At 44.2% G+C, this 26,362-nt stretch overlaps 1 protein-coding gene across 1 annotated transcript in view; it reads right to left on the bottom strand.

Annotated features, from left to right (window-relative positions):
• The window catches only part of LGALSL (galectin like), a 47,604-nt gene extending 27,246 nt beyond the window's left edge, over positions 1-20,358 (bottom strand). The window contains exons 1-2 of the mRNA XM_073672158.1: positions 20,119-20,358; positions 626-697 (exon numbers count right to left, since the gene is read on the bottom strand). Of these exons, the coding sequence (XP_073528259.1) occupies positions 626-697; positions 20,119-20,151 (105 nt within the window). The 5' untranslated portion in view covers positions 20,152-20,358. The remainder of the gene's footprint in view (positions 1-625; positions 698-20,118) is intronic.
• Positions 20,359-26,362: the final 6,004 nt, after the last annotated feature.

Raw genomic sequence — 26,362 nt, 5'->3', positions numbered from 1 at the left:
TCTTTTATTAATCAGTAATTTTTTTACCTGTTCTCCTGAATCTGAATCAGTTTATCTTTTGCTCCTGTACCTCTCTGTTCCTAACTACACCTTCCCTGTATATAAACCTAGTCTTTTTCGTCAAGAGGGCGTGGTTCTCAACTCTTCTTGTGTGAGTCTTCTTGAGCATCACGCCTAATTGGCTAAAAATACTAAATTTACATACAGGGAAGAGGGGGCCATAGTTCAGGATTGGAGAGGTGAACTAACAAGAAAAAATAAAGCCAGGTTTAGGAGAAATATTGCATTTAAAAAAATGCAAAAAAAAACCCCACATTTATGCCTTTTTAAAGTAAATTTTCTTGCCTAAAAATTCAATTTTCATCATCTTTTGCTTTTAAGTGCCATTCCTTGGTGCTGCTCTGTGTGGACTCTGAATAATATAAGTCTCCTCCCCCCTCTGGCAGCAGACAATAGAGTCCCTTCCTTGTACTTACTCTAGAAGAATACCGTAGATGTCTTACCTCTTCACTAGCTAGTTTTTTAACAGCACATAAATGCAAATAATTCTCATTTTAATGAGCTGTACAATGAATTTGATATTCATAATCATTATATAAATTGAGTGAAGAAAGCATTGACTTACCAGCCGTGGAAAAAGCACTTCAGCCTGCACCGGTGACCCTAACGGACTGCTTAACCGCCTGCTGTCCAGCTGCTGCAGAGAGAACATATTATAGATATATATTATAATCTCCAGTTATTATAATTCTCATATTATACAGTACAAATCAATATTATCCGGCCAGGAACAAGTGAAGGAGGAGAAGAAGGTTGTATTCTCTCCCTGTTTGAACGTGTGACCTCCAGGAATGATTACAGGCAATGCCACCTTTGCACCTGTTCTAATAGATTACAGCACTTGCAATATGATCCCTGAAGAAAGTGACACTATATAGTGCAGAGATATGGAGCGCTCTGTATGGGAACCGTCACATGAACTTGTAAGTGAAAGTGGAGAACTGCAGCAGTGAGCACAGCTACCGCGCGGAAAAAGAAAATATTCACCGTTTGGCTGTTATTTCTGTGTTTTTCTTAAAGGGAATTTTTGCTGACAGCAAATTAAAAGTACATTCTCTGTGATAGAACATTTACCTCATTGTGCATTCACTTTTAATGGTTTTTAGGATCTATAGTATCATTCCAAAGGGTACAAATCAGTCCTGGTCATGTGATACTAACGGTACAGTTTTCAGAGAGCTCTTAAATAGCCCATTATTCTGTATGGAGGACTATGTGGGGCCCATTATACTGTATGGAGGGCTATGTGGGGCCCATTATTCTGTATGGAGGACTATGTGGGTCCCATTATTCTGTATGGAGGACTATGTGGGTCCCATTATTCTGTATGGAGGACTATGTGGGGCACATTATTCTGTATGGAGGACTATGTGGGGCCCATTATTCTCTATGGAGGACTATGTGGGGCCCATTATTCTGTATGGAGCACTATGCGGGGCCCATTATTCTGTATGGAGGACTATGTGGGGCCCATTATTCTGTATGGAGGACTATGTAGGGCCCATTATTCTGTATGGAGGACTGTGTGGGGCCCATTATTCTGTATACTAGTTGGCCTGCGACTTTGTCCAAGTTTTTCATTTTGGCCCTCTGTGTGTTTAAGTTTGACATCCCTGCTCTACAGTCGTACGGTTATAACTTGATCAGGTCAGATTTATCTTATTTGAGAATAAACCCCAAACATTCCCATTCACTAGTTCTTAGTTGAGATCTAAAAAGCAAAGAGCAAATACACAAAATTATTGGAGAAAGTTATATGACCTTTAATCCCATAGTAAGGAATGCTCGTTCCCGATTAATGTTCAGTGTAAACACAACGGCAATTACCCAATGAACGAGCAAAATGCTCATTTGTTGGGCCATGGAATCGATTATGCAAGCATAAAAAAAATAAACAAATTATCGACAGTAGATTAATCTGCGTAAACAGGTGCCGTGCTCCAATATCAAGTAATATCAATAATCAATATCAATATGGGGACAGGACAATCATAGTACCAATCATTCTGTCTCAATTACCGCTCGTTGGCCCGTCTAAGGGTATGTGGTCATCATCAGGAGCTGCCTGCAGCCACGACGCTGCAAAGCATCCGCACCACTTCTGCCCTCATTATGCAAATGAGTGGCTCGATTTTTTTTTTCCACATGTGGACTTTCCTCATTGATTCAAGTCTGTGGGGAGAGTCCACATGCGGACCCGCAAGAGAAATTGACACTCTGCGGTCCTGAAAGACGCTCCGCATGTCCATGTCCGCGGGTGATCCGCAGGTGCACAGAGACGCATAGTGGGAATGGGATTCTAGAAATCCCATCCACTATGCTGTATCATCTGGACGCTGTAGGTTTGATGCTGCATAAACACGCAGCTTCAAACCTGCAGCGGCTCTTGACCGAGGGCACATACCCTTATTAGACCGAGAAACAAGCAGTGACTCATTCAGCGTGAAATCAGCCTGATTAAATGAGACCTTTTTATTCTGTATTCCCACGTTGAGTTTTTTCGTGAGATTTTGACGCTGGGTATTTTCGCTGCATTAAAAGCGCACGGAATCTGCAAATGACGGTATCAATAACGTTTTTTCAAAGCCAAATACCAGGAAGTATTGAAAACAAAGCATGACACATCAACAAGAGGCTTAGGCCACGGCCCCACTATCAGTACTTGGTCAGTATTTTTTCTCAGGAGTGGGAGCCAAAACCAGGAGTGGGTGATAAATGCAGAATTGGTGACTTGTTTCTATTATACCTTTTCTCTGATTGTTCCTCACCTGGTTTTGGCTCCCACTCCTGAGAAAAAACACTGACCGAATAATGATAGTGGGGCCGTGGCCTAATAAACACAGCGTCAAAAACGTATGTACAAAAATGCAATGAAAAACACGAGAAACCAATTTAATAGGTGCAGAAAGTCTGCAACATCAAAAACTCACGAAAAGTTCATCATGGGAACGTTGCCTTAGTTATGGTCACATCTCTTTATGTGAACATGTAATACCTACCCCCGATCTACATTGATGACATGTCCTCAATACTGCTTTAAAGTCCTTTTACATGGGCCGATAATTATGACAGAAATGCTTGTGCCGGATTATTGGCCCAGGTAAACATGGCAGGGATCAGCCATCATTCGTAATGTGGTCACATTTATGTGCAGCCTAAAAAATAATCATTGGTAGCAATAAATTTCTGTGAAATGTCCTGGCGACAATATGCATCCAGCATGGAGACCAAGAGATCATATTAATGATCACTGTCTCCGTACAGGTTGTATTGGCCATGTAAAATACTCGTATTGTGGATCAGCGCTCACTATGGGGAGGAATCTGTACCGCTGCATCTAGTTACCTGCTCCTGGGATCAGAAAGGAAAATCACATTCTGTTCCCTGGCTTTTATAGAAAGAAGATGTTCTGCGGGTGCGCAATCATATTCTTCACTCCAGGCTTGAGATGCATAAGAACATTTTATAGAACAGATTGGTGCCAACTTTCATGAAAATCCATTTACAGTCTATATGGGCAACTGTAACAACCACAGACCCTTGGATAAGATATTCACCTTTGACTGCCTGTTCCTACAGTCAATAATCCTATTTGATTCTGACACAAAGAGAAATTCTAAATATCAAAATATCAAACAGAAAGACAAATGTGAACAGGAACAGGTGCAAGCAAAGAGAGCCACTCTATATCTAAGTAACAAACTAAAGTTGCACTCTGTAACGCTATCGCATGCAAACATTGAATATATAAAACTGGAATTGCATTACTGTTAAAAAAATGAAGGTACTTAATGCATAAATGGCCAATTCATGTGAGCCCAACAGCCAGCGTTAAGGCGTGCCCCTTTCTAATATTGACCCTGACCGAAAATGATACCTCATACCTCTTGTTTCAGAGTGCAGCTTTAATTTGTTAGTTACAGGGAGAAATTCTACAGAATTTCTACAGTACTCATATACAGTATATGTACTAAACTATAGCAATCAAGTATATTACTACTCAACAGTATATCTACGGTAATAATCCCAGAGTATTGTTTATTACAATGCTCTTAGCTTTCAGTATAGAACAACCCTCTCACCCCCCCAAAAAAAAAAAAAAAATTCCTTTTTTGCAAATACACCTTGAAATTACATAATTAAAAATAAAATTATTCCCAAAATAACAAAATAATTGGATCTAACTTAGTAATGTAGTTTAAATATGCCATGTGCCCTGATCATTAGGTATTTGCTCCCTGCCCATATTGCCATCTCTGTGTCCAGTCCTGTGCTTGACGAAGAACCACTTTGTTCTGCTGGGAGGAGCAGGTTCCAGGAATGAGACCTGAGGTCATCACACCTTGATGTACTGTCTTTAAGGCCACGGCCCCAGTATTCGGTCAGTATTCAGTCAGTATTTTTTCTCAGCAGTGGGAGCCAAAACCAGGTGAGGAACAATCAGAGAAAAGGTATAATAGAAACAAGTCACCAATTCTGCATTTATCACCCACTCCTGGTTTTGGCTCCCACTCCTGAGAAAAAATACTGACTGAATACTGATAGTGGAGCCGTGGGCTTAGCTACACAACCGTATCCTCTCATCCCAGAAATTCGGTCCGATTATGCTAATCACACTCTGATCAGAGTATGATCACCTTGTGATCCGAATTTCTTGGATAAGGGGAGGATGGAAAACAAAATTCTCCATCTTCTCCTTTCTGTCAGTCCATTCTGTGAAAATCAGACTGCACTTGGATGTCATTCGAGTGCAGTCCGATATTTTCCACAGACTCATTGATTTGCAAGGCCTAGTGTGTATGCTGCTATTTTTTCCTCGGACAGACTGTGTTTTGTCGGATCGCACTCGGACCAAAAATACAGTCGTCTACACAAGCCCAAAATACTGTCAATGTGCATACATGACAAGACCCTTTAGAAACCTTTGTACATAACAAATAAATAAAATTTGAAATAATATGAAATAATCTCTTATTCTAGTAATAATCAGTTACATGACGTGTTATACAATAATACAGGAACCTGTATCCCATAGAGACTGTAGCCTCAGCACTGAGCATTGTAGCATTATAGGTGATAGTACTGATGCTGCTCGGGGCTGCCAGTCACTATGTACTCGTACATATGATGTTAACGAAAAAATTAAAGGGATTTTCCAGTTTTGGAAAATGCATCCACCTGGCTGCAATTTGTTTTAAAAAGAACAAACTTCTTTACTCACCCTTCCCAGGTCCAGCGCTGAGTCTCTGCCACTGCTCCTGGTGTGTGTTATTGCCCGACATCCCGTTGACAGCGCAGCAGCCAATAACTGGGCAGAACGGCTTTGAAGAGTGCGATCAACTCTAGAAGAGTTCAAGAGCCGAGGAGCTCAATGATTGGCTGCAGCGCTGTCGATAACAGGCACAAAGAGCAGTGACGAAGACTCAGCGCCAGTAAGGGTGAGTACAGGACAGTTTGTTTGTTTTTAAAACAAACTGCAGCCAAGGAATAGGGATTTTCAGAAACTGGAAAACACTTTGGGCTTGTTCACACATTGCATTTTTGCAATGTTTTTTCCGCACGGTTTTGTCGCAAAAAAAAAGCAGCGTCTTGCAGTACCAGCAAAGTGAATGAGAATTCTGAAATCCCACACAGATGCTACTTATTTTTTCCTTGAAGATTTGAACCTTCAGGTTATGCTCCCACAATGAGTATTTGGGGAGTTTTTGATGTTACAGATTTTCTGCAGCATTTCTGTCACTATTATGTAAATTATGTTTCTCGCAGTTTTATCTTTGCATATTTACGTGCATTTTTTACATGTGTTTTTATAGTATTTTTGACTCTGCGTTTTTTTTTTTATGATATATGATGCTATAAAGACGTTGTCCACTACTTTAACATTGATGACCAGTCCTTAGGATGCGTCATCAATGTCTAGTGAGGGTGTGACACCCGTCCAGCACCCTCTCAATCTCCTGTTCTCAGTGACGGAACTGCTCAGTTACGGAGCTGCACAGCGCAGCTCTGTCGACAGAATAGTGCCCGTGGCCGGGTACTTGTACATCCGCCCCTCACTAATTTGAATAGGGGGAGGATGTGCAGTACCTGGCCGTGGCCACCATAGCGTGAGCAGTTCCGGCAGCTGCCAACATCGGGAATAGTTGATCGGCAGGGGGGCCAGATGTCACACCCCCACCAATCAGATATTGATGATCTATCGTAAGGACAGGCCATAAATGTTAAAGTAGTGGACAACCTCTTTAATTAAAGCTGCTGTTTTTTTGGCACAATGGGCATGACAATTCTATAAATCCCATCCACTTTGCTGGAACTTTATGACGCTACTATTTTTGTAGGGTTTTTAACCCATTCAAATGAATAGGGAAAAAAGAAAGTAAGAACACATCAAAAACGCACTCAAGAGCATTTTATTTTACTTTAAAAAAATGTATGCAGCATTTTTCCTGCCATAACTCTGGTTTTTGCAGTTGAAAAATCATCTGTAAATACTAAACACGGGAGTTTGGACCTGCTCGTCACATGCAGAATTTTGCCAAGGGTATAATCTCCGCTGCAAATTTGGTTACTTGCAGATTTCGTTGTGGACTTGGTGCGATCACCCTGCTCCATTTACTAAGCGTTGAATAGAGTGAAAATCATAATGAAAATCCGCATAATAATGAGCATGCTGCAGATTTGAAACTTGCACCATGCTTTTATTTTGGGCGGATTTGAAAAACCCAATTAATTGTATTTTACTGTAAATTGCTGAAAATTTGCAACATGGAATCCGCACCACAAATCCGCGATATTAGAACTTGGCCTATCCTTACTTATTATGTGATCCTCTAGGCGGCTGACAGCTGTATATGACATATGACTAGTACTATTAAAGACCCATGAAAGTTGGGGTCCTGTTGGAGATTTTGCACTGGGGCCCACAAGCTTCAATTAACGCCATTGAGAGAGTCCCACATAGAGTCCTATTCAAACATAATTTTCACGGGTATCAGAAAACAATTAAAGGGAACTTGTCATGTAAAAAAACGCTTCCCGCTGCCAGGAGGAAATTAACTTTATTACCCCCCGACAGACACGGTTTCAGTCACTGCTCTAATGTTGATCCTGCTGTCAGTCAGTGCCGGGGGCGAGATTACAGCCACCGTTAACTATGGACAGAGAGGTGACTGTACCACCCCTATGAGTGAAAGACCAAGACTATTGGAGGGAATAAAGTTCATTTCCTCCCGGCAGAGGGGCTCTCAGTGTGGCAGCTACACGGTGTCAGAATGCTATTAACCTGCAGATTAACCCCATATCTGCAGGTTAATAGCATTATTTTACATGACAGGTTCCCTTTAAGGTCTCCAAGCTATACTATAAAACAATCTATAATATAAATGCTATTAACCAGGAGTGTAACGACCGTGAGGGTGAGGGGTGCCTCCTCCGGCGCACATTCAGCTGAAGTGTATTGTGGCACAGAGACCCATCGGCCAGCAGCTGACGTCGGCGTGCACGTGACTGCGGGTGCATTGCAGTGACGTCATGCGCTCCCGTCACTTGAAAGCTGAAGTCGGCTGCCAGATTCAGAAGAGGACACCGCACGGTGGGGGGAGCGGAGGGGAGGTGAGTATAATGGTTTATTTTTTTCTATGCATTAAAGAACAGGGGCAGAACTGGAACATAAACCAGGATGAGGGATATATAAATACCAGGATGGGGCCCAGGATAAGTGACATATATACCAGCATGGGGGATATATATACCAGCATGGGGGATATATATACCACTATGGGGGATATATATACCAGAATTGGACCCAGGATACGGGACATTCATATCAGGATGGGGCCCGGGATAAGGGACATTTATAACAGGATGGGGCCCGGGATAAGGGATATATATATACCAGCATGGGGGATATATATACCAGGATGGGGTATATATATACCCGGATGGGGCCCAGGATAAGAGATATATATACCAGGATGGGGGATATATATATACCAGGATAGGGTCCAAGATAAGGGACATACATACCAGGGAGGGGGATATACTGTATGTGTGTATGTGATAAAGGGAATACTTAAACAACAGAATATAACTCCAAGTAAATCAAACTTCTGTGAAATCAAACTGTCCACTTAGGAAGCAACACTGATTGACAATCAATTTCGCATGCTGTTGTGCAAATGGAATAGACAATAGATGGAAATTATTGGCAATTATCAAGACACACTCAATAAAGGAGAGGTTCTGCAGGTGGGGACCACAGACCACATGCTCACAGCCCAACATCGTGCAGGACGCTTGGCATTTGCCACAGAACACCAGGATTGGCAAAGTCGCCACTGGCGCCCTGTGCTCTTCGCAGATGAAAGCAGGTTCACACTGAGCACATGTGACAAACGTGACAGAGTCTGGAGACGTGGAGAGTGATCTGCTGCCTGCAACATCCTTCAGCATGACCGGTTTGGCAGTGGGTCAGTAATGGAGTGGGGTGGCATTTCTTTGGAGGGCTCGCCAGAGGTAGCCTGACTGCCATTAGGTACCAAGATGAGATCCTCAGACCCCTTGTGAGACCATATGCTGGTGCGATTGGCCCTGGGTTCCTCCTAATGCAGGACAATGTCAGACCTCATGTGGCTGGAGTGTGTCAGAAGTTCCGGCAAGATGAAGGCATTAAAGCTATGGACTGGCCCGCCCGTTCCCCAGACCTGAATGCGATTGAGCACATCTGGGACATCATGTCTCGCTCCATCCACCAACGTCACGTTGCACCACAGACTGTCCAGGAGTTGGCGGATGCTTTAGTCCAGGTCTGGGAGGAGATCCCACAGGAGACCATCCACAACCTCATCAGGAGCATGCCCAGGCGTTGTAGGGAGGTCATACAGGCACGTGGAGGCCACACACAATACTGAGCCTCATTTTGACTTGTTTTAAGGACATTACATCAAAGTTGGATCAGCCTGTAGTGTGTTTTTCCACTTTATTTTTGGGGATGACTCCAAATCCAGGCCTCCATTGGTTAAAAAATTTGATTTCCATTGATGCTTTTTGTGTGATCTTGTTGTCAGCATATTCAACTTTGTACAGAACAAAGTATTCAATGAGAATATTTTATTCATTCATTCAGATCTAGGATGTGTTATTTGAGTGTTCCCTTTTATATATATATACCCCAGGATGGGGGGAGCCCAGTCCAAATCTTGCACCGGGGCTCATCGGACTCTAGTTATGCCACGGCTGGTAACGCCAAGTATTTTATATATACTCCGCTATTTAACAAATGTCCTCTTTAATGCTTACAAGGCCTCAGTGACTTTGAGGAAGGTGAAATTGCTACAGCCACTGTGACCTATACAGTCCGGGATGATATTACAAGTATACTATGTACAACAAATTCTCAGCATGGAAGTACAAGGACAAAAAATCTTCATCAAGCCTCTTTCACACAGCCGTATAATGGCTGCACACAGCCTGTAACTTATACAGAGGGGTCTGGTAGTATAACTTTCACACAAAAGCTGACAGACGTGTTTATTTTTCTGTCAGATTCTTTATGAGAGAAAACTCATTAGGCCTCATTCATAAAAGCTGTCTTTATTGTCCATAGCAACCAGTCTGTGCTCAGCTTTCATTTTTAAACTTCCCTGGTAAAATGAAAGCTGTGCTGTAATTGGTTGCAATGGACAATAAAGATATTTTTGGGGGGTTCTCCAAGAATGTAATAAAATGGCAACATCACATAATTTAAATGGCAGCCCCTCCTAGTGACGTGTCAGGATGGGCTGCAGTCTGAATAAACACAGCTCCCGAGACCTGTGTCTGAACAGACAGAGGCTATATTGTAGGCACACATGCTGGAGCTACCTGAGAATATCTGACAGGAAAAGAAATAAATCTTCTCAGCAGACAGCGCATGAAAGACAGAGGCTGGAGAGAAAAAATCCTTTATGTTCCGTCAGCCAAGGAGAAGACGTATTTCTTATTCTGTCACAGCCCCTCTAAGCCAGCTCTAGACCGTGCGCTTACTATACAAATACTCTGTCAGTTGAGACACAGATGTCTGGAGCTATTTTTCTTCAGACTGCAGCACATCCTGACAAGTGACTAGGATGGGCTACCTTTTGAATTACGTGACGGGTGGGCCATTTTATTACATACTTGGAAGACTCCTTTCTTTCAGAAATCAGAAACAGTGAAGCACATTCCTTTAAGACGGCTTGTTACACAGATGTTAAAGAGTGACTCCACATAAGCAAAAAAAATATCGAAAAGAAAATTACACATAGACAAAAATTACATAAAAAAGTGATCTAATCTATAGCAGTGGCAGTACTGATACCGCATTGATTTCTAGAGATTTATGCTGGGGAAATAAATATCGGCAGCTGAGAAACGTGATATCCAAAGAGGCAGAGTTTTGCTCTTCACTTTAAGCCTATGCAGTGTGACCGTGGCGGCGCAGACTGAACGGCTTATACAATAAGCTTCTTTGAATTCGGAGAGTGCTAAATCCCAAGTCATGAGAAAGCTCAGTTTTCTCCTCACAAATGTTGGCCACAAGTCTTCTTCTGATCAACATTGCAACAATTGCCTAACATACGTGTGACCACCTAGTGACCACCTCTGAATATCCCTCAGGTCGACCCCACGGTGGTTACGTCTGGGACCTAATCTATATTACGGCCAAGAGTTTCTTTCTAGGTTACTTATATTCTGAACTCTGATAGTAGGAAATGTTGGTTCTTGCACTTTTTGTCAAGTATATTTAGACAAACACCCCCACACTAAGACTGTGGCTCCTCAAAAATAAGAGCACATAGGTACTACATTATCTCATCTTAATAGGCTTTCAAACCTTTCACCTAGAGCAGTGATGTCAAACTCAAACACACAGAGGGCCAAAATGAAAAACTTGGACAAAGTCGCGGGCCAACCAGTATATAGTATAATGAGCCGCACAAAGCCCTCCATACAGAATAATGGGCCTCACATAGCGCTCCAAACAGTATAATGGCCCCACATAGTCCTCCATACAGAATAATGGGCCCCACATAGTCCTCCATACAGAATAATGGGCCTCACATAGTCCTCCATACAGAATAATGGGTCCCACATAGTCCTCCAAACAGTATAATGGCCACACATAGTCCTCCATACAGAATAATCGGCCTCACATAGTCCTCCATACAGAATAATGGGCCCCACATAGTCCTCCATACAGAATAATGATCCTCACATCGTCCTCCATACAGAATAATGGGCCTCACATAGTCCTCCATACAGAATAACGGGCCTCACATAGCGCTCCAAACAGTATAATGGCCCCATATAGCTTACAGTATAAAGGGCCCCACATAGCTTACAGTATAATGGGCCCCACAAAGTCCTCCATAGAGAATAATGGGCCTCACATAGTCCTCCGTACATAATAATGCCCCCACATAGTCCTCCATACAGAATAATGGGGTGGTGGTTCTGGTGTCACGAGCGAAATATAATCACCCTGTGGGCCAGAATTGGCCCACGGGCCAGTTTGACATATATGGCCTAGAGCTTACAGATATCCATATGGCAGAGCGCCAAAGCAAAAGAGTAGCATGAGATAAAATTCAGCAGAATACACCGATTTCAGCAGGATCGGCCGACCATCTAATGTGTATGGAGTAATCTCCGGAAATCAATAACCCTCTCTCTCTCATAGAGAATACAGGAAAGATTAGCCGACAGTCCTTGTATATGGGGAAGACGGTGGAGATTGCTGTCAGTAGAACCATCGTTTGGCCGACATTTACACTAGGTGAAACACCAGCTTTAATGCAACCATGTATCATATGGTCGTCCATTTATTTGAATGCTGCCATGCATGGGTGAACTGACCAGTCTGAATAAGGACAAAGCTTTAGGCAAGAATCAGATGTGACATGATGAAAATCACCGATCAGTAACATATAGTAATACATCTCCCCCAGTGTCTCCCAGGCAGAGGTTTCTTTACAGCCACATACAGATTTAAGAAACTGCAAACTGTGTATGATGCAAATACATTCCCTGTTGTACTAATCAGAGCACTTTAATTATTGATGTTTCATGGAGCCCGGCCCTGGGGAATAAAGACTGATTTAATTACTACAGTTTAATTAAGCAAGAAGGATAAAGACAAGTTTGGTAACTCAAGAGGTAAATGCACTACAAGTACCTCAATACAGCACAGCCGCAGTGTCAGATGGGTGCCAAGGGCCCACCAGTAACCAACTCCAGGGTCCCACTTTTCAACTACATACAAATGTGACATTATCCTCAGTCACAAATTTATGTAACAATGAACTGGGTAGATTGTTATATGAATAAGATGCTGCTTTTGTCTGTACATAGTGATTCAGTATATAGTGCCAAGTACTGTTCATATAAGAGGATTCTCCTGCTCTCCTGTGGGCCAGTCCAGGCTTAAGCATAGGGCTCTCATATACACCTGGAACTGGCTCAGAACATGCCATACAGCAAAATCTTGGTACTAAGCTCATGTGGTAGCGAAGGATGCTCTCAGATGAGCATTATGTGGTTGCTTTCTTGTGCCCCTATTTCAAGGGGTTGTCTGATGCTAAAAAGAGTTTCAATATAGCAAATGGAGGCATAATCACCTTCTGTCACTTTCGTAGATCCAGTGCAGGCCGCTCCGGAGGTTTTGAAGTGATGTCTGCGCCATCCGGATGCCAACAGGACAGCTGAAGCCTGTGATTGCCTGCAGTGATCAAGGGACTAGAAGAGCAGGTCATTGGTTGTTTCTACTATGACATGCTCCTTAGGTCCTCATGGCATAGACATCCAAAGCCGTTGCAGACCACCAGAGCAGCCTGCGCTGGATCCACGGAGTGATGGATCCACGGGGGGATGGATCCAAGGGGGGATGGATCCACGGAGTGAGGAATCCACGGATTGATGGATCCACGGAGTAATGGATCCACGAAGTGATGGAAGGTGAGTGTTTGTTATTTTGAAACTATCCACGCGTCCGACAGCCCCTTTAGGACACCTGGACCAGGCTTACACTGCGAAATGATTGGGAATGAATATTAGTACAATGGTTCGTTAAGGCAGTAATCACCCTGTAGAAAATACTATAAAAGTATGTGACTGTGTTCATACATTGTAGGCAAATTATGATCTTTTTTCATATCATCTGTACCATGTAAAATAAACTGGCTATGATCACAATGTGTGTGGTGGCCCATAGCACATGTGTTCATCCGGGACGGAGAGCTGCACACGGACGGACTCTGGCCCGAGAATTCACACTTTTGTGTGAACTCAGCCTGAGGTTATTTTCCAGATTTGTATCAAAGAATCCTCAAGACAGGAAATCTTTACCCTAAGGCTGTGTTCACACGATGCGTATTTCATGCGTTTCCGCGGCGTTTTTGCAGTTGCGTAAACGCCGCGGAAACGCATGAAAAACGCATGGTAGAAGGGCAGCAATGTTCCCCAATGGAAATCCGCATGTGCTGTGCCCATGATGCGGATTTTTCCGCAGCGTTAACGCTGCGGTCAAAAATCCGCAGCATGTCAATTAGGGTATGTGCACACGATGCAGAAATGAAGCAGAAAATTTCTGCATCATTTCTGCATCTCCCTGGCAGAAAAAACGCATGCAGATTGTGCATGCGTTTTTCCTGCAGAATACATGCGGATCCACATGCAGATTCACATGCGTTTCCGCATGCAGATTGACAAGCGCTTTCCAGGCGATGTTAGCATCACCTGGAAAGTGCTTGATAACTAGGTCACACTGTATAAATCCATGCAAACAGCATGGATTTATACAGTGTGAACCGAGAGAGTGTATATACTTACCTCCGCGTTCTAATGCAAGTCAATGGCGGCGAAATCGCCGCGTTTCCGCAAAATTAATTGACATGCTGCGGATTTTTGACCGCAGCGTTAACGCTGCGGAAAAATCCGCATCATGGGCACAGCACATGCGGATTTCCATTGGGGAACATTGCTGCCCTTCTACCATGCGTTTTTCATGCGTTTCCGCGGCGTTTACGCAACTGCAAAAACGCCGCGGAAACGCATGAAATACGCATCGTGTGAACACAGCCTTAATTTTGCGGAAACGCGGCGATTTCGCCGCCATTGACTTGCATTAGAACGCGCCAATTCCGCAAGACAGCATTTGTACTTGCGTAATTGGTGCGTTCTAATGTGCGGATGGTACCCGGGTGTGGAGGAGAGGAGAGTCTCATCCACACCCAGGTACCATTAAAAAAGCTGTAAAAAGAAGAATAAAATAAAAAATAAATGTATTCTTACCATCTGTCGGCCCGCGCAGCGCTCCCGCTTGGTTCCCGGCACTTGCAGTGAGTTGTAGGACCTGCGGTGACGTCAGAGTCATGTGACGGGTCACGTGACGCTGACGTCGGCAGGTCTTTCAATTCAAAGTTGCCGGCAGCCGGGAGAACGGAGTGAGCAGGACAGCGCGGGCCATCGGAGGTAAGTATATACACTCTCTCGGTTCACACTGTATAAATCCATGCTGTTTGCATGGATTTATACAGTGTGACCTAGTTATCAAGCACTTTCCAGGTGATGCTAACATCGCCTGGAAAGCGCTTGTCAATCTGCATGCGGAAACGCATGTGAATCTGCATGTGGATCCGCATGTATTCTGCAGGAAAAACGCATGCACAATCTGCATGCGTTTTTTCTGCCAGGGAGATGCAGAAATGATGCAGAAATTTTCTGCTTCATTTCTGCATCGTGTGCACATACCCTAAATGTGAACAGGGTTGTTTCTGTAGAGTGTTCATGGATATTTTACATAAGATATATGAAACATTTGTGGAAATTTATCCTTTAAGGATACTATTTTACACATATGTAAGAATGTGCAATTTCAGGAGAAAAGTATATAATGACTTCCAGGAAATTCAAAGTTATAAAATATTAGAAAATATAAAAAAATTATAAAAAAATAAAAAAGATTTATGTATGGGAAGTGCTTATTGCAGCAGCTCTACACTCTGGCTAGGAGCTCATACACACGTCATTGATTTTCTCGTACATAAAAATGGTTTCATCAGAGTTTGGTCAGAGTTTCATCAGTTTCTCCACCTTCTCCAATCTATCAGTCCGTGAAAAATGGACATCTGAGTGCAGTCCGATATTTTTCACGGACCTATAGACTTTCATTGCCGAGTAGGCAGGATGCTTCCATCCAAGGGGTTTCCACTTTTGCCTCATTCAGTATTTCCGCATAAGGCACACTGACTACACTAATATACAGTGGGTACGGAAAGTATTCAGACATCTTTCAATTTTTCACTCTTTGTTTCATAGAAGCCATTTGGTAAATTGGATGGCAAAGGATCCCCAAATCCAGGTGTGAAAAACTTGTTGCATCATTCCCAAGAAGACTCATGGCTGTACTAGCTCAAAAGGGTGCCTCTACTCAATACTGAGCAAAGGGTCTGAATACTTATGACCATGGGATATTTCAGTTTTTATTTTTTAATAAATTTGCAAAGATTTCTACATTTCTGTTTTTTTTCAGTCAAGATGGGGTGCAGAGTGTACTTTAATGAGAAAAAAAAGAACTTTTTAGAATTTAGCAAATGGCTGCAATGAAACAAAGAGTGAAAATTTTAAAGGGGTCTGAGTGCTTTCCGTACCCACTGTATCTACTGTAGCTTCAAGAACCTCCTCTGACTGGCAGTATCATCTTATCTCCAGTTTACCAGATTTATCCTCCCTGTGCCCGCCACAAGTATATGCACACTCAGATCTGCTATTCTGTGCAGGGACATCACAGCACTGGCACAGTACAGGTACAGAATAGCACTGGCACAGTACAGGTACAGAATAGCACTGCCACAGTACAGGTACAGAATAGCACTGTCACAGCCAAGGTACAAAATAGCACTGGCACAGCACAGGTCCAGCACAGTACAGGGACAGCACAGGTACAGAATAGCACTGGAACAGCACAGGTACAGAACAGCACTGGAACATTACAGGTCCAGCACAGTACAGGGACAGCACAGCACTGGCACAGCACAGGTATAGAATAGCACTGGCACAGTACAGGTACAGAACAGCACTGGAACAGCACATGTACAGAATAGCACTGGAACAGCACAGGTATAGAATAGCACTGGCACGGCACAGGTACAGAATAGCACTGGAACAGCACAGGGATAGCACAGGTATAGAATAGCACTGGCACAGCAAAGGTACAGAATAGCACTGGCACAACACAGGTCCAGCACAGTACAGGGACAGCACAGGTACAGAATAGCACTGGAACAGCGCAGGGACAGCACAGTACAGGGACAGCACAGCACTGGTATAGAATAGCACTGGCGCAGTACAGGTACAGAACAGCACTGGAACAGCACAGGTACAGAATAGCACTGGCACAGTACAGGGACAGCACAGCACAGGTACAGAATAGCACTGGCACAGCACAGGTCCAGCACACTACAGGGACAGCACAGCACTGGCACAGCACAGGTATAGAATAGCACTGGAACAGCACAGGTATAGAATAGCACTGGCACAGCACAGGTACAGAATAGCACTGGCACAGCACAGGTCCAGAACAGTACAGGGACAGCACAGCACTGGCACAGCACAGGTATAGAATAGCACTGGAACAGCACAGGGACAGCACAGGTATAGAATAGCACTGGCACAGCACAGGTACAGAATAGCACTGGCACAGCACAGGTCCAGAACAGTACAGGGACAGCACAGCACTGGCACAGCACAGGTATAGAATAGCACTGGCACAGTACAGGTACAGAACAGCACTGGAACAGCACTGGAACAGCACAGGTACAGAATAGCACTGGAACAGCACAGGTACAGAATAGCACTGGAACAGCACAGGGACAGCACACTACAGGGACAGCACAGCACTGGCACAGCACAGGTATAGAATAGCACTGGAACAGCACAGGTATAGAATAGCACTGGCACAGCACAGGTACAGAATAGCACTGGCACAGCACAGGTCCAGAACAGTACAGGGACAGCACAGCACTGGCACAGCACAGGTATAGAATAGCACTGGAAGAGCACAGGGACAGCACAGGTATAGAATAGCACTGGCACAGCACAGGTACAGAATAGCACTGGCACAGCACAGGTCCAGAACAGTACAGGGACAGCACAGCACTGGCACAGCACAGGTATAGAATAGCACTGGCACAGTACAGGTACAGAACAGCACTGGAACAGCACTGGAACAGCACAGGTACAGAATAGCACTGGAACAGCACAGGTACAGAATAGCACTGGAACAGCACAGGGACAGCACACTACAGGGACAGCACAGCACTGGCACAGCACAGGTATAGAATAGCACTGGAACAGCACAGGTATAGAATAGCACTGGCACAGCACAGGTACAGAATAGCACTGGCACAGCACAGGTCCAGAACAGTACAGGGACAGCACAGCACTGGCACAGCACAGGTATAGAATAGCACTGGAAGAGCACAGGGACAGCACAGGTATAGAATAGCACTGGCACAGCACAGGTACAGAATAGCACTGGCACAGCACAGGTCCAGAACAGTACAGGGACAGCACAGCACTGGCACAGCACAGGTACAGAATAGCACTGGCACAGTACAGGTACAGAACAGCACTGGAACAGCACAGGTACAGAACAGCACTGGAACAGCACAGGGACAGCACAGGTATAGAATAGCACTGGCACAGCACAGGTACAGAACAGCTGGAGACCGGCTCATCATGACTGCTAGCTAGATCTGGTTCTAATACACCAAGCTGAGACACAGCGACAAGCCACACATCATGGTCCGTGAGCCACATGAGGCCCCCTGTCTTAGGGTATTTCGCAATGTTTCTGTGTAAGCTTTTTACCTCTTTTTGGCATTTTGCATAAAACTGGCACATTTTTCAAAATGTTTCATAAAGCTGTTATCTAATTTTAAAACCATTTAGCCATCGATCATATGTACAAAAGAGGCTATAAATGACATTTACAGCCATAGAAGATCTGTCAACAGCAATAAATAAATAACATTCTCAGCATAGTAAGACTCTCGGACAAATAACTACAGGCAGTGGATACCAGAAACAAAGCCCAAGTATTTTGTGTTCAAGATCTAGGCAAACGTGCTCCACCAGAAGAGCTCGGGTCTGCAATCGGTATGCTCAGGATCTGCTCTTCAAACCAACCAACTAAATAATGGTGCAAATACGAGACAGAGCATCAAATGCCCAAAATGAGCGCCGTGATGTGTGAGGATCTGGAGCCGGCTGTATTGGTTCTCAGATATGATATAGGCTGTCTGAATAATAAGCTCCATGCATTATATAAATGTGGTGCCTGCTATGACAAGCGAGGGAAGCATGCAATAAGAGTTTTGCGGCACCGTTGGCACAATGGCCGCAACTTGCTGATGAGCAAAATGGGATTTGGCTGAAAGAACAACAGTCGATGCAATTTACTGGGGAAAAATGTTCAGGACAATTGTTGACAGTTATTAAGGCTCGTGCAGACGACCGCAGTTTTCAAGCACGATCCGACAAAACATTAGATGGCACTCTGACCAGTGTTACTCTATGGGCTCTGCACGTCAAAGCATACACGATTTGAATTTGTAAATCAGATCGCACTCGGCCAAGCAAGTCAATGAGACCGTGGAAAAAAATCTGAGTGCAGTCCGATTTCCAAGGACTTACAGAATGGAGAAAAAGGAGAAATGTTTTTTTCCGTCTTCTCCTCATCCAAGAAAATCGGATCACACTCTGATCAAACGCTGATCAAACTCTGATCAGAGTGTGATTTGCATAATTGTGCCGATTCTCTCGCATGTGATCCTAGCCTTAGATATGACGTCCCATGAGCCAAAGACTGTTCTTACTGGGGTAAAAGTGGTCTGGTGACCCCCCTCCCCATATAAAGGGTACATTCACAAATAGCAAGTTTTGCTCTGATTTTTGTAAAATTGTGGCCAAAATGGTAATATAACCGCAATGTGCGCACAGATGTCATTGTAAGGACTTGTTCACACTGCCGTACATTCTCTAATGTGAGAGAATCAGGCCGATTATGCTAATGACGCTCTGATCAAACTCTGACAGAACTTACGGTAATTTCTCCATCTTCTCCATTCTCTGTGTCCGCGGTAATCGGACTGTACTTTGATAACATCCGAGTGCAGTGCGATGTTTCACAAACACCAACAGACTTGTATGGGTGTGTGCGATTGTTTTCTCATACCGAATAGGAATTAGAACGAAATTGCAGATCTGCACTGCCCCATAGTATAACATCATGCCGAGTGCTATCCGATAAAACATCACATAGCACTCGGCCGTGTTATATGCCAGTGTGATCATTGATCAACAATGATCATTTCCAATCATGGCCTCACAATTTACAACACAAAAATGCACTGAATACACACATATATAGCTCTTATACAGTGGGCGCAGCACAGTGTCTCAATGGTTAGCACAGCACAGTGTCTCAGTGGTTAGCACAGTAGCCTTGCAGTGCTGGGGTCCTGGGTTCAAATCCCACCAAGGACAACATCTGCAAGTTTGTATGTTCTCCCCGTGTTTGTGTGGGTTTCCTCTGGGTTTTCTGGTTTCCTCCCACACTCCAAAGACATACTGATAGGGGATCTAGATTGTGAGGCCCAATGGGGACAGTGATGATAATATCTGTAAAATTGTCTGAATTGTAAAGCTACAGAATATGTTGGCGCTGTATAAATAAAAACATTATTATTATACAGTAGTGATAGATAGATAGATAGATAGATAATGAAGCAGCACTATAGTAATGAAACAGGTACAGGATAGCACTGGCATAGAATAGCACTGGCACAGTACAGGGACAGAATAGCACAGGCACAGTACAGGGACAGCACAGGTGACTGGTGAGGACGTGCTGCACTGGGCAGATCACAGGAGACACAGCGGCGCTGGCACAGACTGACAGGACCCCACCGCCTACACGTTGTGTGATGGCAGCACCAGACCCAGCACACCGTCTTCTCCTACCCACCAGGATCCACTTACCATCGTCTCCCTTTCGACCAGGGACCCCGCCATCTTGCAGAGCAGTGTCTGTACAGAGGTGCAGGCTGCAAAGGGACCGGATCAGCTGGAGGAGGAGGAGGGCGGCTAAAGCAGCAGGGTGAGGAGGGCAGGTCTGAGCCTGGCTGAGCCTGGGATCACAGCACGAGGAAGAAGCCGCGGCTGAGCTGGCAGACTGGAAAATCTGAGAAGAAGGAGGTGGTGATGGTGGAGGAGGAGCCGTGCACTGCTCTGTGCAGCTACAATAAGGCGATGTGTGAGGAGTGCACCTCTACTGGCACCACTGCCCTCCCTGCCCGGGCACCAAGTGGCATGGGCATCCCTGCTACCTGCACCCTACTGCTCTGCCGAAGGTTCACCCACATTGGGCATTGGCACTGGTGTATGCCATACATAGCTGTCACTGACCAAGCCAGGGCTGCCCACAATCACAGGGCAGAGATAGCCAGAGTGCCATCATAATAATAGCCACAGTGCCCCTATAATACTAGCCATAGTGCCCACATAATAATAGCCATAGTGCCCTCGTAGTAATAGCCACAGTGCCCCCATAATAATAGCCACAGTGCCCCTATAATACTAGCCATAGTGCCCTCATAATAATAGCCACAGTGCCCCTATAATACTAGCCATAGTGCCCACATAATACTAGCCATAGTGCCCACATAATACTAGCCATAGTGCCCTCATAATAATAGCCACAGTGCCCCTATAATACTAGCCACAGTGCCCCTATAATACTAGCCATAGTGCCCTCATAATAATAGCCACAGTGCCCCTATAATACTAGCCATAGTGCCCACATAATACTAGCCATAGTGCCCACATAATACTAGCCATAGTGCCCTCATAATAATAGCCACAGTGCCCCTATAATACTAGCCATAGTGCCCACATAATAATAGCCATAGTGCCCTCGTAGTAATAGCCACAGTGCCCCCATAATAATAGCCACAGTGCCCCTATAATACTAGCCATAGTGCCCTCATAATAATAGCCACAGTGCCCCTATAATACTAGCCATAGTGCCCACATAATACTAGCCATAGTGCCCTCATAATAATAGCCACAGTGCCCCTATAATACTAGCCACAGTGCCCCTATAATACTAGCCATAGTGCCCTCATAATAATAGCCACAGTGCCCCTATAATACTAGCCATAGTGCCCACATAATACTAGCCATAGTGCCCACATAATACTAGCCATAGTGCCCTCATAATAATAGCCACAGTGCCCCTATAATACTAGCCACAGTGCCCCTATAATACTAGCCATAGTGCCCTCATAATAATAGCCACAGTGCCCCTATAATACTAGCCATAGTGCCCACATAATACTAGCCATAGTGCCCACATAATAATAGCCATAGTGCCCTCGTAGTAATAGCCACAGTGCCCCCATAATAATAGCCACAGTGCCCCTATAATACTAGCCATAGTGCCCTCATAATAATAGCCACAGTGCCCCTATAATACTAGCCATAGTGCCCACATAATAATAGTCATAGTGCCCTCATAATAATAGCCAAGCAGTGGTTTTATCATCACCATTAACTGCCAAATCCAAGTGACACTACTCTGTCCTCCTACTCCTGTCATCTGCCTTCAACACAGTGGACCATTCCCTCTTACTACAGACTCTCTCATCTCTCGGCATCACAGACTTGGCCCTATCTTGGATCTCTTCATACCTAACAGACCTGACATTTAGCGTCTCCCACTCACACACCACCTCCTCATCTCGCCCCCTGTCTGTCGGTGTCCCCCAAGGATCAGTCCTAGGGCCCCTGCTCTTCTCAATCTACACCTTCGGCCTGGGACAGCTCATAGAGTCCCACGGCTTTCAGTATCACGTCTATGCTGATGACACACAGATCTACCTCTCTGGACCGATATCACCTCCTTACTAACCAGAATTCTAAACTGTCTGTCCACTATTTCATCCTTCTTCTCTGCTAGGTTTCTAAAACTTAACATTGATAAAACAGAATTCATCATCTTTCCTCCATTTCATTCAACCCCCCCCCAACTGATCTATCCATCATAGTCAATGGCTGCCCACTCTCCAGTTCCCAGTCCCACAAGCTAGCTGCCTCGGGGTAACCCTAGACTCTGATCTCTCTATCAACCACATATCCAAGCCCTTTCCACTTCCTGCCGACTCCAACTCCAAAATATCTCCCGGATCCGCACATTCCTCAACCATGAATCTGCAAAAACACTACTGCACGCCCTCATCATCTCCCGCTTGGACTACTGTAACCTCCTGCCCGGTGGCCTCTTTTCCAACACTCTCGCACCCCTCCAATCTATCCTAAACTCTGCTGCCCGACTAATCCACCTGTCCCCCCGCTATTCCCCGGCCTCTCCTCTCTGTCAATCCCTTCACTGGCTCCCTATTGCCCAGAAACTCCAGTTCAAAACCCTAATCATTGCATACAAAGCCATCCACAACCTGTCTCCTCCATACATCTGTGACCTATTATCTTGGTACTTACCTGCACGCAACCACCGATCCGCACAAGATCTACTTCTCCACTACCTTCTTATCTCCTCTTCCCACAATCACATACAAGATTTCTCCCGTGCATCCCCCCTACTCTGGAACTCTATACCCCAACACATCAGACTGTCGCCTACCGTGGAAACCTTCAAAAGGAACCTGAAGACCCACCTCTTCCGACAAGCCTACAACCTGCAGTAACCACCGCTCCACCATACCGCTGCATAACCAGCTCTACCCCGACCTACTGTATCCTCACCCCTCCCTTCTAGACTGTGAGCTCTCGCAGGCAGGGTCCTCTCTCCTCCTGTACCAGTCGCCGACTTGCATTTTTCATGATCATTGTACTTGTTTATTATGTATACCCCTTTTCACATGTAATGCGCCATGGAATAAATGGCGCTATAATAATAAATAATAATAATCATCACCATTTTGAGATCCATACATCTTTCTGATCTCTTTTCATTCTATTTTATGGGAAGTGAAGTTACCAAAAAACAGCGATTCTGCCATTTTAGTTATTTTTTTTCACTCTGATGTACCAAAGTAAATGATGTGCACTGAGTGGTCTGTACTAGGGTGCTCAGTGCACATTGGCTGCCATTGTTCTAGCAGTGAGAGTCCTGCTTACACAGGATGATCCACTGCCAAGAACAATGATTTTTTTTAGCGCTGCACCAAAGATCGTTTCACCTGATGAATAATCATTTTGCTCCTGCCTTGGGTGATCGGCAGCCTGTTTACACGGCAAGATAATCATGAAAGCAACACTGGAATCTTGCGATATAAATGCCCCTTTAACACCAATCGCAGCAGCAATTGGCGGCTGCAGATGGACTTGGGATCCTGCTCCATACATGTAGTGCACACATCCACCATCTGGGCACCCCAGGCGCAGTGGGCCTAAACACTTGCCCCGGTTTGCGGGTAGCTGCTACCGGTCCAGCTTCTATTACAATGAAAGCCACAATGACCCCAAATCCAAGCCGGAGTCAATCATAGTTCCCTTATTAAAATTAACTAAATATTCGTATAGGAACCAGGCAGATAGGGTTTGAAAGAATATAGTAAGTTTATTAATGCACATTTATTTCCCACGTGAAAAAAGGACATTAAAGGGGTTGTCCGATATTATCTTTCATTTGCCCATAGGATTTCAGACTTACAGTGGGAACGGAAAGTATTCAGACCCCTTTAACTTTTTCACTCTTTGTTTCATTGCAGCCATTTGGTAAATTCTAAAAAGTTCATTTTTTTTCTCATTAAAGTACACTCTGCACCCCATCTTGACTGAAAAAAAACAAATGTAGAAATTTTTGCAAATTTATTAAAAAAGAAAAACTAAAATATCACATGGTCATAAGTATTCAGACCCTTTGCTCAGAAACTCATTTAAGTCACATGCTGTCCATTTCCTTGTTATCCTCCTTGAGATGGTTCATTGGAGTCCAGCTGTGTTTAATTAAACTGATAGGACTTGATTTGGAAAGGCACACACCTGTCTATATAAGACCTCACAGCTCACAGTGCATGTCAGACCAAATGAGAATCATGAGCTCAAAGGAACTGCCCAAGGAGCTCAGAGACAGAATTGTGGCAAGGCACAGATCTGGCCAAGGTTACAAAAGAATTTCTGCATTACTCAATGGCTGCATTAGAATTTACCAAATGGCTGCAATGAAACAAAGAGTGAAAGATTTAAAGGGGTCTGAATACTTTCCGTACCCACTGTAGAAAACAACAGGCACACCAATTCTCACACTCACCCGGGTCCAGCGATGTCTCTTGCCATTGCTCTATTCTTTGTTGACTGGCTGCAGAAGTGACATTACGTCTAGAGTGCATGTGACCGCTGCAACCTATCACTGGGCTGAGCATTGATGTCTACGTAGATGGCATGAGCCGCTGAACCCAGTGATTGCTGCGATCATAATGACCCACAGAATAAAATTAACGTGTCATTTATACCACACTGTGAATACTGTAGAAAGAAAATATAGCATTATATGTACACGAAAAATACCACTTATCCTGCAAAAACAAGCCCTCCTACAACCATATCTATGAAAAACTCTTCATAACTAGAACACCCCCTTAAGGTAAAAATGACACACATTTCTGGTGCAGAGCTGAAAGCAATGGCCAAATATTTGTTGGGGAACGGCATCCAGCCACAGGGACAGTAAGCTTTAGTCTTATGTAATTACTTGGTTATTTACTAGCTGTGCTGTTGTTTTGTCCCCGGTTATTTATATGGTGCTGAAATGAATTAATGGTACCAAAAATATAACAGCAGTATTTTCCCTTTATTGACATAATGAACCGATGTGATGTGTGCACTTTGCAATCCTTTCCTGTATATGGTCACTGCATTTCATCTGATGCAATTTCCTTATCAATTGGTTTGATGTGCCATAGAGTATAGATCATGCACCTCTTCTCCGTGATTTGTTATTAAAGATGCCAGTCTCAGTAAATGTGGGTTATTAGCTTAAAGGGGTTGTCCGGTCTAAATCGATAAGTCTGCAGTCATGGGCATGGCCTCGTTCCATACTTGAGCGAAGCCATGGCTACGTCACTAGATGGGGTGCGGCCTCGCTCAATACAAGCGTATGGAGAGAGGCTACACCCACTAAAAGGGCCCTGGCCGGGAGTATGCATAACGCATACATACCCTCCGGTCCCGGCTCAGAAAGCAGCGAATCCCGGCAGCTCACAGTGCCTGTGCTGGGGGAATGCATAAATCTGCAATCTGCAGCACTGACGCAATGTCAACAGGGCGGCGGTCAATCGCTACACTCAGCGGCTATTGAAATTATGGTCTTCACACCCTGAACTCACCATGTGCTGACCTAGGAAACTATCTCCTATTTTAGGCTACCTTCCCACGATGAGCTTTTGGTGAGTTTTTGATGTTGCAGATGTTCTGCACCATTTCTGCACCCATTAAGTAAAATAGGTTACTTGCATTTTTTCAAAAATACACAGCGTAAAAAAAAAATCACAAAAAAGTAATTGTGGGAACGTAGCCTTATATTCAAACCAGAAGTGGACCTGCCGGGATCGGCATAGACATGTGGAAATTGGGATGCCTATGTATATCTTGCTGTTTAAAACACATTTACAGATATTTTCTGTGCTGTTTAACCCCATAAAAACATTAATATTCTGAAAAATATACACCACCAAGTATATGGTATATGGGAGGATCAGAGGCGACAACTGTACTCAGTCATTATACACATAACATTTTCACAATCCAAACCCCCAAAATAGTGCAGTAAATTGCACCCATTCTTATGACAACTCTCGCTGACAACGATTTGTTACCGACAACTCATTATTTTTGTTTGCATTTGTATCTTTCACTCTTGTCATTCTTTACGATATGTCATGCATATAAACTTGTCAGGCTTGCTTCTTATTTTATAAGGATGCTGACATAATGGTATCTAGCAAACACCTCCTGTACATTCCCACCCTGCTGCTAATTAAGCACGGAAAGGTCTGTATAATGACATGTTTAGCATAGCCCCTGTAGGCAGGGATGGTTTGTAGTACGCCTAGTTTCTGGCAAAGCCTGCTTTACTCCTCCAGCAGTGAGAAGGTTAATATATCATCAGCGTTCTCTTAGGTATGACAACACTTTCCATTTTTATGCCCATCAGTGTCCGGCCATGTATGTGACGCACCCCTGGGCCTGTGTCGCACAGCGTTGC

This window comes from Phyllobates terribilis, unplaced genomic scaffold (assembly GCF_046119375.1).
Source record: "Phyllobates terribilis strain yellow unplaced genomic scaffold, ASM4611937v1 Scaffold_3__8_contigs__length_932513732, whole genome shotgun sequence".
NCBI lineage: Eukaryota > Metazoa > Chordata > Amphibia > Anura > Dendrobatidae > Phyllobates > Phyllobates terribilis.
The sequence above is the reverse complement of the archived record's forward strand: the minus strand, read 5'-3'. Positions and strand labels throughout refer to the sequence as shown.